The sequence below is a fragment of the Pagrus pagrus genome (genome assembly GCF_965226575.1).
Source record: "Pagrus pagrus genome assembly, chromosome: 4".
In the NCBI taxonomy this organism is placed as follows: Eukaryota; Metazoa; Chordata; class Actinopteri; order Spariformes; family Sparidae; genus Pagrus; species Pagrus pagrus.
The window spans coordinates 16,857,175-16,872,922 of record NC_140188.1 but is presented as its reverse complement, the minus strand read 5'-3'; the positions used below and the strand labels follow the sequence as shown (position 1 = coordinate 16,872,922).

General features: G+C 43.1%; 1 protein-coding gene across 1 annotated transcript; it reads left to right on the top strand.

Annotated features, from left to right (window-relative positions):
• Window positions 1-54: 54 nt before the first annotated feature.
• On the top strand, window positions 55-15,740 carry ccdc92ba (coiled-coil domain containing 92Ba). The gene is made up of 4 exons (XM_084351646.1): window positions 55-676; window positions 1,039-1,179; window positions 7,553-7,600; window positions 10,952-15,740. The coding sequence occupies exons 2-4, from the start codon at window positions 1,047-1,049 to the stop codon at window positions 11,656-11,658; spliced, it is 888 nt and encodes a 295-aa protein (XP_084207772.1). The 5' UTR covers window positions 55-676; window positions 1,039-1,046; the 3' UTR covers window positions 11,659-15,740.
• Window positions 15,741-15,748: the final 8 nt, after the last annotated feature.

Sequence of the window (15,748 nt, the reverse complement as noted above, 5' to 3'; positions counted from 1 at the left end):
CTGTCCGTGGTGCGGAAGTCCCGCTTAAATTGAAGCAGGCGGATTTGAAAGTGTTTCCCTCTCACTCACATTTGATATTGTTTATTAGTTTACTTGTTTACTTGTTTTGTGATCACAGCTGTGTGTGTGTGTTTCCTTTGTGCTCCCACGCGCTCTGTATCGATCCTCTCCGGAGTCGACGTGCAGCTGATCCGGGCTGCTCCCCTCCAATCAGCGGCGCCGCTGACTCCGTCGTACGATTTCTTTCTCGCGTGTTTTTGCTCACGGCGGCTTGTTTTCAGCCGTCACACAGCAGCTCGACGTCTCAGTTCGGTGGATGAGGAGGAGAGAGAGGTGCGCATGTGGTAAAAAAAAAAAAAATATGGACTGCGCACTCTCCTCCGGGGCTTTCACACTGAGCGATCTGACAACATCCTCCTCCTGGTGATGCTCGGATGTAGCAGCAAGGAGCGGTTTTGCCGGAGGAGCGCGGTGCCGTGTCGCATTTTTACGCAGCGATCCAGCCTCGAGTCAAACGGCGTCACATGCAGCTGGAGAAGCGCCTCAACGCTTCAGAGACGATGCGCTCGGGTGGATGCGGCAGCCCACAGGATTTGGACCAGCGCCGGAGGCCAGCATGGACGTTTTTATAACGAAGCGTATCTATTAGATTTTGGCACTTAACATCAATTTAAAGGTAAGCAGAGGCATTTGCATCGACTTGTTCTCAAATGGAAACAGCTGAGTTATTGATCTTGCTGCAGCCCTGACAGGAGGGGTATGCTTTCATCCATTTCTTGTTGATTTCTCTGGTCATCAATACCTTATTTATAGCTCCCACATGACCTCGATACAGAACCTGCACTTCCCTCTCTACAGGGCTGACACAAGCAGTATCCACACTGTCAGAAAGTGACATTTAAGCAGCTGGAGTTCAGTGCTACGGTGCGATATAAAGTTGGAGACTAGTCTCATGCTGGAGGAGTAAACAATAAAAACCAGCCCCATCCTTCTGATCTGATTCCCTCCCTCTGTGTGTGTGTGTCTCTCTCTCTCCAGACTCAGCCATGGCTGATGAGAGCAGCCTGTCTCGGCAGGTCGCAAGCGTGGAGAGGAGCGTGGTGTTCCTCAGGCAGGAGCACCTCACCTTACTCCACGGCCTCCACCTGGAGATCCTCTCCCTGCAGAAACGATGCTCAGGTGAGGGACACGCTGGCTCCTGTTCTCACTGGGTGACCCTGAGATTCACATTTAGGAAGGCACTTTCTGACCTATTCAGTCACCATCTTCTTATAATAAAGGCTAATTCTGTATCTATCACTTACACTAATGAAGAGTTAAGAGATTCGCTGTAGAGATCTATATTTTAATAAGAGCTGCAGGGATGAAAGTATGAAAAAGAAAAGCAGAAAAAGCATCACATTTGAGCAGCCAAAACCGTGAAATGGTCAGAAATCATGTGTCCGATAATGAGCTCACGTTTAACTGAAGGATTTCTTTGTTTGATGCCCTCCTAGTGTTGTGTGCTTCTCGGTTCTTTATTAATCAGCGAGGACCCCTCTCATTCACCCCCCTACCCTCAGAGAGAAGATTTACAGAGGTTTTTAATTAAAGACGTGATGTGTTATTGGAAAGAAGACGGTTCGGTGACGTGTTTTAACTCTGTGATAACCCATCAAGCCTGCATACAGATGTTTTTACGACTCTATCGAGGCAGAGCCTTGTTTCCAATAATTTCAGATTGATTTGATGGACTGCAAATGATCTGCTTTTGTGTTACAATCCGCAGTTAAGAAATCCTCATGTGCATACGGGCCTCATTGTTCCTCTAATGTGTGTGTCTGCACCATCAATCAAAGCCAGACAGTGACTACATGGTGATGTCATGCTACGATTCCTGTAGCGTGCATCATTTCCTGTTTCAGGCCTAATGGATATGCCATCCATTTAATCAAGCAAGCAAGTGCACTCGCATGTTGTGGGGGGTTTCTTTTTGATTTCATTAATTCCCTGGAGGCTTTCCCTTATCCTTTACTAATATGATCACAGATCTAAGCTGAACAGTCACTCAAACCTAAACCTGGTCATTATTTTAACCTAAAACCTTAAAGTCGAGCCTTTACCCCTTAATTAATATTTAACGTTGTAGGGGGCAGATTTGTGTCCACACAATGGAGGAGTTTCCTCATGTGACTGAAAAAAAACAGAATAAACAGTACACACACACACACACACAGAAAAACATGCATGCATACACGCAAACAAAATACACAAAGCACACATGTTTTTTAAGCGTACATCAAGGTTAATCCATAGATTGTATAGCTTCAGTAATCCATACGAACGGGACTGTGGTTAACAAATTCATGAGAGGAGAGCAGGGGGGAAGGGGTTTGTGTGTGTGTGTGTGTGTGTGTGTGTGTGTGTGTGTGTGTGTGTGTGTGTGTGTGTGTGTGTGTGTGACAGACAGGGTGGGATGGCTCAGAGCCAATATGACCAGTTGTGTAGAAAATGACTCCCTCCATCACTGTGTAGTTCTGTTGCAAGATCACATCTGGTCAGTAAGGCTGTGATTGGTGGTTGCAGTGTGTTGTGTGTGTATGTGTGTGTGTGTGTGTGTGTGTGTGTGTGTGTGTGTGGTGTTGTGAGACAGAGAGAGAGAGAGACCAACAAAGAGACTGTGTATTTCTTAGTGTTTGCTCGTCCTCTCCTCCTCTCTGTCTCCCGGGGGTCTCCCACTGTGAACGCAAAGGGCGGCCCAAATACTGCTGTTACAGAGTGCTTATTATTTTGTCCACACTGAGTTAAAGTTATATTTATGTCAGCTCCAAGAAAAACAGGACAATGTGCGGTCAAACCCTCAGAAAGACAATAGTTTTCATTATAGAAGAGATGCAATCAATGGAGACGTCTCCAGAGAACTTCTCTGCATTTTCTCAGTGGCAACAAACAAACATATTCCTTCCTCAGCATCCTGCAGCTGCAGGAGTCATTAATCTGCTCCCTAGTTTGAATCTGCCTATAATACAGCCTTTCATTTCCACATCCCGCAGAGGTTTCTGTGGGACGTTATTACACCACACTCACTAAAAACACACATCTCTCTCTGCTGAGCATCTTTAAAGCTTCTTATGGTGCAATGAGTGAAAATCAGTTAAAAGGTTCTGCAGGCAAATGTCTTTTTAACGGCAAAGTCAGATCAAATAGCCGTTACGTACCCTCGCAGATTTGCAGTATGCAAGGTAAGGCTCAGGCAAACTGAAAAGACACATTTAGATCACATTTATAAGAGTAAAATATAATCCAAGAAGCCCTTATTTAATGAGCTGAGAGCTGAGAACTGGAGCAGACTTCAGGTCTGTTCCAGATATGTAGAGCTCAAAAATTGATGTTACATCTCCGAGTTTAGTTTTGACTGTAGGGACAGTAAGCTGACCTGTCCAGGACGATCTGAAAGCTCTGGACGGCTCATAAAGTCGCAGCAGATCAGAAATGTTTCGGGCCTTAAATCGTTCAGTGCTTTGTAAACAAACAGTAGAATCATAAAATCAATTCTTGGACAAACAGGAAGTCAGTGTGAAGATCTGAGAACTGGACTGATGTGATCCTCTGTCTTGGTCTCAGTGAAGACTCCAGCAGCATATTTGAACCAGCTGCTGTCTGATCAACTCTGTAAAGACAGTGTTACAGTCAGATGCAGATAAACTCCTGGATTTTAAATCCTGATGAGACATCAGGTGATAGCAGGGTGATTTTACAATTGTCTTAATGTAGATGGTGAAATTAAGTCTATGATTACTGATTCGGCTTGGTTTGTGGTCTGACTGAAGCTGAAGCGACTGAAGCTGAGCACTGACCCTTGCGCGTGTCCTACTCACGCAGAGGATGATGGGGCGCTCTGCGTGGATGGTAGTGCAGGGTCTCAGAGTGCTGGGCTCTGGCCAGACTCCTACTACTTGCACATTTATTGCCTGACAGGCGGCTCTCCTGTTTGTTTGAGGTCTTGTAGGTGCTGATCATACTGTACATGTTAGCGTTGTCTTGTTGTCGACTCCTTTGGGTCAAAGGTAAAGTGGAGACATTCCCGGACAGTACATTCACTTCGATATTCACCTCTAAGTGGATTTTGGTTTCAAGCACAGCAATTTTCTTTAGATGTTTGTCAAAGTCCTCCACAACAGTCTTGCTGTTCACACTATTTATGTATTTATTTATTATGATACTGTGCTCTCCTCTTATTTGGTATCATATCGTATCATATTGTACCGTTTTGTATTGTAGTGTATCGTATCGTATCATATCATATCGTGTTGTAGTGTATCGCATCGTATCGTATTGTATTGTAGTGTATCGTATCGTATCGTATCATATCATATCATATCGTGTTGTAGTGTATCGTATCGTACTGTATCGTATCGTATCGTATTGTATTTCATCGAAAATTGCAAACTGTCAAAACAGTTGTTATAATTCTACTTGCATTTGGAGCTGTTATTTTTAGTCTGTATGTACAGTGAAGCCTGCTTCTTGTTCACATGGATGTTTCCTTGTGGAAGACCTTGAAGGTCAAAATGTGCCCCACTCAGTGGAACAGAAGGAAAAATAGTTTTAGATTCAGTAATAAACTAATTGTTGTTTCTGTAAATATAAACTCCTTGAAATCCTTCTTGTAGTCACAACTTGGCAGCTGACCATGTTTATACATGTTGCCAGCATGTATAACTTGAAGTCATCCTCTCAGTTTTTGGCTTGGTTTCAAATAGCTTTACAGATATAATTTGAGGTGATGAGGAGTCTGGAGGATGGCTCTGGGGCTGGGTGCTGATTGGCTAATGCAGTTTGCAGGCGTGAGAGAGGCGTTTGCTGCCAGCTCACTGATGTGCAGCCTGGAAGGGTACTGCAAGGTTGAGCTGACGGTGTTACCGTGCGCATTAGCGCTGCCTTTTTACTGCTGACCTCTGTTTTATTGTTCTAAACTCTCTGTTTCATCAGCATAGAGCCGATCACGCTTCTGTCTCCTTGAACTACAAGCTAAATCAATTTCTGTCTTTTTGAAATGGAGGCTTTTTCTTATAATGTGTTTATAACGTGTCATGGCAATCAATTTGGCGTGTGTCCTTTAAGATATCTGTGCAGCATCCAAGGTCGGGCTATGAAACAAAAACCTTGAATGCTCAGTGAGGCTGGAGGAGATAAGCCTGACCGGCAAACATTACACATTCTGGAAATGCTGAGCGCCTCGTTTTCATTGTTTGACTGTTGTTTTAAGAAATAGCTCCTTGAGCTGACTCCCTGCTGTTAGATTAACTTGAAAAGTGCTTCTGGCAGTTGTGAATGAGGATAATGACTAGAGAACAGGACTCAGGGTCTCCCACCATTGGCAGTCATTGCAGTAATTAACAACTAATCAGACTGTCTGGAACTGCTTGTTAAGGGTCCCTCCTTCCCTCCTTTCCTTTCCTTCCTTCCTTCCTTCCTTCATTCCCTTCTATCTTTCTTCCTACCCTCCTCATCCTTTCTGTCTTTCTCTCTCCATGCCAGCTGCATGGGTGGGTGTGTTATGCTGACTGCAGAGGAAGGAGAAAGGGTGTGACAGGGAGAGCAAGAGGAGGAGAAAGGCCAGGAATAACACATGTGCTGCTCCACATTGATCTCCTTTTGATTACAAAATGCAAAAACATCCACAATATTTTAAAGTATTTTGTATTTTTAAGTAAACATCTACGTAAGTGAGAGTTATAGATTAAAAATGTTGTCTTTCTCCATTTTTAGAATTAAACTAGTTTACGATCATCATGGTTGACTGAGCAGGCCCATATTTCTGGCAAAGGGAAATAGGGCAAATCTCTACCACACACACAAACAAACACACACACACACACACACACACACACACACACACACACACACACACACACACCACACACACACACACACACACACACATATTTCAGTGTTCGAGCGTGTGCTGAAAGCTGAAAGTGGAGTTTTATCTGCAGTCAGGCCTTTCTGAATTACCATCAAGATGACTGACAGGCCAGACACAAGCAGCAGTCTGACCCAGGCAACCCTGTCAGAGACGCTTAAGCTGAAATATTTTTATATCAGGGAAAAAATCCAACACTGCTAATAACCAGTCTGATACATTATCTCCTCAAAAACATCAACCATTAGTCGAGATATAATCCACCCCGTGCCTACAAATGCCAGATATCGTGTCACGTAATGTTCGGATAATCCTAATAATGTTCACATCGCTCAGCTCTATTATTACTTCCTCCAGTAAAGTAGCAAAAAAGTCACACAATCAAGTTTGTGATCAAACTGTCCAATAAATTTCAGATGGACAAGCTGCTGAGTGCACAACGTCCGTCTCTGTTTTAATGGGACGAGATAAAATGATTCGAAGGCGTCCAGTTAGCAGTTATGCTGGTGATATGCTGCCCCCCATCTGTATGCACGCTAGAGGACACCAAGTCAGACGTATGGCCACCTCTGAGGATTTTCACGATTATCTCGATTCAAGATTATCCTGATAATGAAAATACAAATCTTTTATCTTCCCATCCCTAATCAATATCCAGAAGAAACACAAACTGCACAAGCAGAAAGTGGGCAGCTGTAGTTCAGGAGGTTGAACGGGTTGTCCAGTTGTTGGAAGCTAGCTGGTTCGAATCCCGGGCTGCATGTCAAAGTGTACTTGAGCAAGATACTGAACTCCAAATTGCTCCTGATGAGGAACTGGCACTTTGCATGGCAGCCTCTGCCATCAGTGTATGAATGTGTGTGTGAATGTGACAAGTGTCGTAAAGCACTTCGAGCGGTCAGTAGACTGGATTAGCGCTGTAGAAATGCAAGTCCATTTACTGTAGAAAGTCAACCAGCTTTATATATTTGTTATAAGAAATCACATGAGAACATCTGTGTCGAGCAGTTCTCCAGATAAAACCTAAATATATCATCTTGTAATCCATCAGTCTGCAGAATGTTTTAGTGTGAAACTGTAAAAAAACTGTGAAAATGCCTGAAATGTGCCACAACACTGCGTAAAGTGTTATTCAGCCACATCAGATGTTTTGATTAATGCGGCTCTGCTTACGTTTCTTAATGAAAAGCATTTCCTATTTGTTTAGATTGCATTCCCACTTGATTGCACAGCCTGTAGTTTTTATTTAAGCGAATATTGATTTCAGCGAGGAGTGCTAGAAATGCTAATATGTCTTACTGAGGTTACAGTAAAGGACGTATTCTTTCCTCCAGACTGTGACAAGTAATGCAACATTATTGGCCGAGTCCCTGACACACAGTCTTTGATGTAAAGTTTCAGATTTAGCTTCATAAATTATGTATGAGCTCACTGAAAATGTGCTAGAAAACTGCACCAAGCATCTGTTATGTTCTCCAGCAGCAGCAAACAGAAAATGTCAGCTTACAGCCTTAATAAGACATCTCAGCACCATGCAGTATCTAAATCGAAGCTCTAACAATGTGATTTCATGTGGGGTTTATGTCTATATTACTGTCTCTTTAACTCCTCTTCTCTGTGTTTCTGTCTTTCTCTGGTGGTTTTCAGAGTTGACAAGTGAGCTGAAGGTGAATCCTCCTGGCAGAAGCCAAATAGGTTTGTGGAAAAACTTCCATCTTCCTTCATGCATCTGTTTTTCTTCCTCACCCACCTCCATCATGAATCAGCTCCCCGTCTGTCAAGTCAATCTTATTTATATAGCCCAGGAGCACAAATCACAGTTTGCCTCAAGGGACTTTACGAAATCTACAGCGTACAACAGCCTCTGTCCTTAGACCCTCGCGTCAGATGAGGAAAAACACCCCAGAAAAGCCTTTTAATGAGGAGAAAAAGGAAGAAACCTCATGAAAAGCAACAGAGGAGGGAGTCATCTCCCAGGATGCACACGCAACATCGTGTATACAGAAGAAATCAGCAAAAAATCACAATGTTTGAACATTTTGGAGACAAAAATACAGACAGTCACTCAAAGGCCTCTTCATTATGTGATGATTTATTATGTACACCTGTACAGTCTAATGCAGTCCAATAAAACAGCTCTGCTATGAATTCAGCATGTCAGTAGTGTAGTTACCGACTTTATTTAATCTTAATAATAAACAACACCAACTCCTCTCAACCATGGAGACCTGGAAGGAAACAGAAGAGGCAGAACAGCATTCACACAGACGAGGCACAGAAACGAAAAGAAGAGGGGATGCTGAATCTCCCAGGAGACAATGATCCTGATTCAAACAACTGGCTGAGGCACCCAGGAGACAAGAGCGGTCCCTGAATGGCTCATGGTCCAGCAGACAATCTGTGTCCGGCTCCCATCCCCCAGGGTAAAGATCCCAGTCAGCCACCTTCCTCCCTCTTCTCCTCCTCCAGGACCAAACACAAACCAAATGAGGCAGTTTTCAAGTGCATCTGTGTTTTCCTATATGTGTCTATTAGTTCTGTTACACATATGTGTCTGTATGGGGGGGGGCCACACGCTCACTGTGAAGATACTGCACAAACAGCACGCCTCAACATATTTGGCTCACGACTGACATTAGCAGGACCGTTTGTGGTGTCTGGATGCAGGGATGCAGAGATAGGCACCATTTTGTCACAGCGAATTAGAGACAGACCGGGGAAAGAGAAGTCAAAAGGCTGTATGAGAGTGTGAATATGTGTGTGTGTGTGTGCTTGTAGAGAGAAAAGGGGGGAGTCGTGCTTGGCTGCATTACTCAGCTATTAGCCCTCATCTCCTTTTCCAAGACAGGTTATCCCCCGATCCATCGATACAGCCCAGCCCTCTGTTCTCCTCCCACCCTGACAAATTGATCCATCCTCATTTTCTTTCCCTGCTCTCGTTTTTCCCTCGTCGTCCCAGCGGGGGTGTCGACTTACAGACTTTGCTGAGAACAAGAGAGACGTAGAGCTGGGAAAAAAGAGAGCGAGGAAGAGGTGGAAGGAGATATGTAATGAGAGGTAGCGAGGAGGGCGATTAAGGGAAAAGACAAGGTGGCGGAGTGCAGTCAGCTGCAGACATGGAGGAGGGGAGAGGGGTATGGAGGGATATGAAGATCACATTAGGTAGTCTATAGTTAGCATATGAGCTCAACTGGGTGTGGTGATGGGCGACAGAAAACCTGAGACTGATCGGTCGCCGGAGGATCAATCCTAGAAGGATTGAAGAAGGGGATACGAGACGAAGAAAAAGGACTTAGTATGATGAAAGAGAAGTTATGCAGACTGAAAATAATGCAAAAAAGACGAGTGATTAGAGAGAAAGCTCATAAAGCAATCAAGATGTGTGGATCCAACATCAAACGCAGAGCTTTTATCAATGTATGAAGCACCCTCTTACATTTAAGCCTAATATGGATTCCAGGCTTTATAGCTTCACCTCCCGCACTCACCGAGCCTCCCATCGCCTTTTTGGATTCTCCTACCCAGAAACCTGACCTATTTCTATGGGCGGAGGCATCAGCGCCGGCCTCTGTGGATGTAATCTCCTCTCCTCTGGCAGGCTGCAGCTCAGTCAGCCCTGAGGTTGCTGCACTGGCTTTTCATCCACACCTCCTCCACGTCTCCTCTGGGGAATTTTAGTGGAATGAAAGAGCACAGTTGTTGTCTACAGAAGCAAAAAAGCAACAAAGAGCAGCAGCATGCTGCGTTAAACCCGACCTTGGCGGAGAGGGTGAAGTTCATGTCGAGAGGAGGCCCCACGTCGTGTTTTGTGTCTTGGGAACGATGCCTGAATCAGCACGAGCAGATATTATAGAAATCAGTCAGCGGGCTATTTTGATGTGAGAATTTATCAGATTGCAACAACTAGCTTTAAGTACATGCTGTCATGTATCTGCAGTGCACGATGATCTAAGTGGCACTAACGAGGGTTAAACTCAAAACACCACAAAGTGATCTGTGCTGGCTTTTACCTCCCTTCTTCCACTCCATTTAACTCTCAAATGCTGTTGATCGATTCATCGTTCAAGTAATTTATCATGCAATGAATGTTTTTTCTGTTTCATATCAATGTAAATGTGACGTGTATATTTGGGTTTTGGACTGTTCAAACGTCATGTTTGACTGTTTGGTGATAAAATTATTTTTGTGCATAAATTCTTCATGCATCGCGATTCTCTCTTGACAGATTGTGTCTCAGTGCAGAAAAGTCAGTGATTGGGAGATTTAAACCCAGTCTTTTTATATTATTATTGGTGAAATATAACAAAGGACATAAAACGTACTGTATGTTACCACTACTACTACTACGTTTTTTGAAGATGGCTGAGCGCAAAGATAACGCAAGTAAACTCATCCATTTATCTTAACATCGATCATTACAGATATGTTAGAGACATAGTGAACTAACAATGTCATTGCACTGATACCATGTTTATATCTGCACATGACAATAAAGCCCTTGAATTCATGCATACTGAGATATTTGTTCAGGTATGTAAAATTACATGAACTGTAATGTCAAGTCCGACTTTGAAGTACTTGTCATAGAGCTATCTTCAGAACAAATCCTAAAACATGATGACACTCGATGATAAAGAACGAATACTGACATATTGCCCAGCTCTAGCGCAGCCTGACAATTGATTACCCTTCCAATATGTGTGTAATCTCCATCCCTAAACCCACCATACTCCATACAGCTCACAGATAATCCTCATCTGGTGATTTTCCAGACACTCCGACTTCTTTCAGTCTATATTTAACTGAGTGGATTGCAGCCTGAATATGATCTGCACAATCTCAGTTGTGCCTCTATGATCATATGTGCCGAGGATTAGAGCTGCTTTAGATAAACTGCACTGCCTCTATAGTGTACAGCATGTATTGAACTGTGTGTGTATGCTGTGTATTGTTAATAAGTGTGCTGATTTTGTTTGACACAAGCATTCAGATTACTCACGTATGTTCATGATTAACACGAGCACTTCTGGTCCATCTCTGTGTCAGAGTTGCAGGAGGAAGAGGAGCTCCTGGAGGCCAGCTGTCGGCGCTTGGAAAACCGCCTGGCCGAGCGCGATTGCACCTTAGGAGAGCTTCGTAAGGAGCTGGGTCACAAAGGGGCTCTGGTGGGAGCCCTCCGAGCCAATCTCAAGGAAAAGGAGCGCCACTTCCTGGAGGAGCTGAAGCGCCGCAGCCACTGCTCCACCATCCTCAACACGGAGCTGCAGAAACAAACCGAGGCAGCAGCATACCTCTCCTTCCAGCTGCATGCTGCCAGGCAGAAACTGCACCACCAGAGGATGCAGCAGAGGCAGGGACTCCTCGCCAGAGCCAATAGTCAGGGGCCCCAGTGCGGTGCCGAGCTGAACTCTCCACAGATGCCGTCGGGAGCCTCCCCTTCCTCTCCTGTGGTTAAACCCAAGCGTAAGAGTGCTCGGGCGTCTTCAAGAGTGGAGCGTGCCCGGGAGTGTGTGCCCATAGAGAAAGTGATGGGCCCTGCAGAGCCCACAGCCATGCCGGACCCCGCGCTCTTCCTCCACCCTCGAAGGCACCGAGCTCGCTCCAGGCACACACAAAGACAGCCTCCACTGGGCCTGGAGAAGGAGGATGAGGAGGATGGAGGTGGAGAAGGGCCAGTGGAGCCCCAGGAAGAAGCTGCCAGACTGGTGTCCTCAGCTGCAGCGCCCCCTGCTGCTGAGACGAAGGCAGATTAGCGACTACTGTGACCTGTGCTTTTAAAAATGATTATCTTCTGTCAGACTGTTAATGCTGTTAACTGTTGTTCTGCACCTTGACTGAATTGATACTGAGACTGGTTTTATCTATTGAATTATATCACACTTATCGTAGACACTTTTTTAATATGGACTTTGATATAACCTTAAATAACTTGCAAAGCAAAACTCAGTGTCACTTTAAGTCTAAATGAAGTTAGATGAATTATCTGTTTACACTGGTGTCACGTGCTCAGTATACTGTGGGGCCTTATTTCAAAGCAGCCCCTGTTTGGATTTATGGTGACGGTGAGTTTGAACAGCAGCCATTTTTAGGGTGCACCAGGAGCAATGTTGTGTGGCCCGACCAACTGTGACCCTTCAAGGCTGATCATAAATCAACCACGTGACCAAACGTTTGTGGGGCCCTGACTGAGGCACAGCTGCAAATATCTGAAGGTGTGTGCGCGTCTGCGTGAGTCCGCCATGTGAAAAAATATGGACTGGTAGGAAGTGTTTTCTAGTCACGTCGACAAAAACAGGAACAGATAACTTACAATAATTATTCATATATATATTATATTCATATCTGATTTTCTGGAAGATGTCCATGAAAATTATTTATTAGGACAAAATATCACAGTCCCTTTACCAGAACCCAGAACCTCAACTGGTTATCTGGGCAACAACTGTCTAAACTCTAACATGAAGTCCTGACCTCAGTGACAGAAGGAGAAACACAAAACCTGCCAACAGTCGTATTTGTCTCAAACCAGTGTGCAACATATTAAGTGCAGGTAAATGTAGCAACAATTCAACAATTCAGTTGGCTAAGTAGGTTCACGTGACTATAAACAAACTTTAAAAATAGATCACAACTTATTAAACTACACACTAACGTATTAACAATTAATTGATATGCTTAAAATCAGACTAGGGCTGCAACGAACGATTATTTTTAAGTTATATTCTCAATTGATCCATTCATTGTTGGAAAGTGGTGAAAAGTGTCGATCCGTGTTTCCCAAAGTCCAAACTGTCAGTCAGTTTACTGTCAGAGCAGTGAAAAACAAAACGAAACAGAAAAAACAGAAAATATTCACATTAAAAAAGCTGGAATCAGATCATTCAGATTTACTTTAGATCTAGATTAGTCAAACTGATGAATCGATTATCAAAACTAATTTAACAGTGAACAATTCATTGTTGCAGCTCTATTTCAGATCATGTTTACTGTAAAAATTTAAATAAAAATACTTTTAAAAAAGAGACATATGACATAGAATACATACACATAGAGTATCAAAATATATAGATACCTAATTCTCAACCTCTCATTATTGCTAACAACAAACACACATTTTTCATAATCGTAGAATAAGTTAAACATAATAAGTAGTTAATAAAGCAGCTGTTAAAGGAAAATCATCTCTTGAAAGACAAAAACTCACGTGTTGATTTATCGACGGTCGGACAGCAGCAGTGTTGGCTGTGTTCAAACTTTCAACATTCAGTGTGTATGTTTTACTAAAAATACACAACGAGGCTCACGTGTGCTCCTCTTCCTCTGCTCAGTGTAAACAAGTCATGTTAAGGTGATGATAAGTTCGTTGGACGTTGTGTTTCACTCAGGTGTGGTTTGTGTACAAAACACACACACACAAAACTACTTCTACTTCAAATGGTTTGTGTTTGGGGTCGTTGGGGTTTCTTTTCACCTCAGGAAAACTGGACGAACGAGGACACGACCGGAGGTTTTGGCGTGTCTTGAACTGAAGCGTCATCCTTTTCCACTTTTACAGAAATTCCCAAAGCAGCTGTGACGAAATGACACCAAGACAGTGACTGTGTACTGTAAATGACAGGAAGGCAGGCTCAGCAGAAAACTGTGTGTGTCTGTGTGTGTGTCCTCTGTTATCAAAACACATGCACATGGTGGCCCCTAGCGTAACAAAGGAGCAAATGGCATCTTGAAACAAAAAAAGCAGTAAAAGAAAGATAAAATCTCACTTTAATTGAGTATACTTTAATGTAGGACACACTTCTTATGTTACTGCTTCATCGTTGTTTATTTACTTCCCTGCACTGTAATTACTGCCTTATAATAGAGGAGGCGTGGACGTAGGAAATGCAGTGTGGAAACTTAAGGTATTGTTCTTTTGTTTCTGAAACTCTTTTATTAGACTCTTTGGGTTTTGGGTATATTACTGTATGTAATGTATCGCCTCAGTTATTTTGGATTCACGGTGTACTTGAGCCATGATGTAACTGAGCATCAGTAACTGCAGTCTTTGAAATGAGCCTTCCTGTAGGACTGAATTTAATTGTGATCAGCCGCTGTGAGGCTTTTCTCACAGTTTAGTTTAGTTTTTTCGCAGTATATCCTCAATGAAGCAATATATCAATATATTTATATATTATTAGTCAGTCACGTCAGCTGGTTTAAGGGCACTCCAAGTGTTAAAATAGATTTTATGATTGTTTGACTTTCTATTTTGTAATTATTGAGCCCAGTATATTTGCTTAATTGAAATGTCTGATGGATTGTTTTTATTTCTGTTGATTGTCACTGAATCTTAAATGCTTATTATAGGAGGCATATTCAAGCGAGGACACGCTGCATGTGAAGCAACGTTAAAGGAGACATATTATGCTCATTTTCAGGTTCATAATTTTATTTGGGGTAACTACTAGAATAGGTTTATACGCTTTTTGTTTTGTTTAAGCTCCCGTCTCTTTAAGGCCCGCCTCTTGAATACCCAGTCTGCTCTGATTCGTCAGCTCACACACGCCTGAGCCAGCACCGCCTACCGTATCGCCGGTCAACTCTGTTGTGTTTTCAGCTTCCAGTTAGCTTCACTTCTACCGTGGATATAGCATACATTATGCAAATGTGTGACATGGTGACGTAGTGTGATGTCAAGAAGTCACAGAATTAAATGCGGGACTACTGACGAAGCATTCAGGAGCAGTGTTTTCTGTGGGAGAGAGGAGCTTCCGTTGGTGCAGACTTCAGGCTTTTTAATTTTACATGCACAAGAACCTATGTTACACACTGAAGGAGAGGGGGAAAAGCATAAAAGGTCTCCTTTATTATGCCACATGAGACTGTCTGGATGAAAATGAACTGAACCTGTCTCCTTTTTGAGTAGAAATCCAAATGTGACAAGGGTTTTCATTCACCTCTCTGCTGGTAAGCCATTAGCATGACTCAGTGCACTATTTTTCCTCAAGTTTTACGAGACAGCAGGGCGTAAAAGTACAAAGCTGTCTTGTTGAGAGCTATTTTTGTTTCCCAACAGGAATCCTGAACTTAGACTGTTAGACTTTCATGTCCTCATCGCTCCACATGTCATCCAAATGAAGCGGCAGGTAGATTAAACTCTCCATCCACCTTTCATAATCGACTTAACACCCCACGTACATTTCAGCATCGACTCTCATTTTAGATGATGTATGCTTTGGTGTTATGTAACAACCTGGATAAATAATCAAAATACGGTACGCCTGCTTTGAGGGGAAAAATGCTAATGAGACCAAAGAGGCCCACCAGTAAAATTAACATGAAGACGGATGGTGTGATGCCTTAACGAAGATGTCTTTTCATGAATATTTCAGCTAGTAAATCTTCACAGCCTGATTTACTTTTTCTACTTCTCGCATCACTCAAAACGAAACAAGAAAGCAGATCATTTACTCACACCCACAGGGAATGTCTTCCATCTTTATTAAACGCCTATATACAGAAATAACCCCGATCCTCATAATAATAATAATAATAATGACAAGAAGTGTCAGCAGCAGCGTCGTCTCCAGGTCTCGTCCTTGGTCGAGGTCGTACAAGTTTATTTTGCATCTTTCAGTGGACTGTGTGTGGCGCCATAAAGCGTCCTGTTTGACATGTTACTTGGTCTCTAGCAATAACGCTGTGTGGTACTCAACAGAGAGACGTTGCTCTGGCTCGTTGTATGGTTTGGTCCTCGGGTGAGCATAAGCTAACTGACTGATTACCGCATATACTGTGTTAGCTTCCTATAGTGATCTACTGTACACATAATTGGAATAAAATGAAGGATTGTCTAGTCTGCTG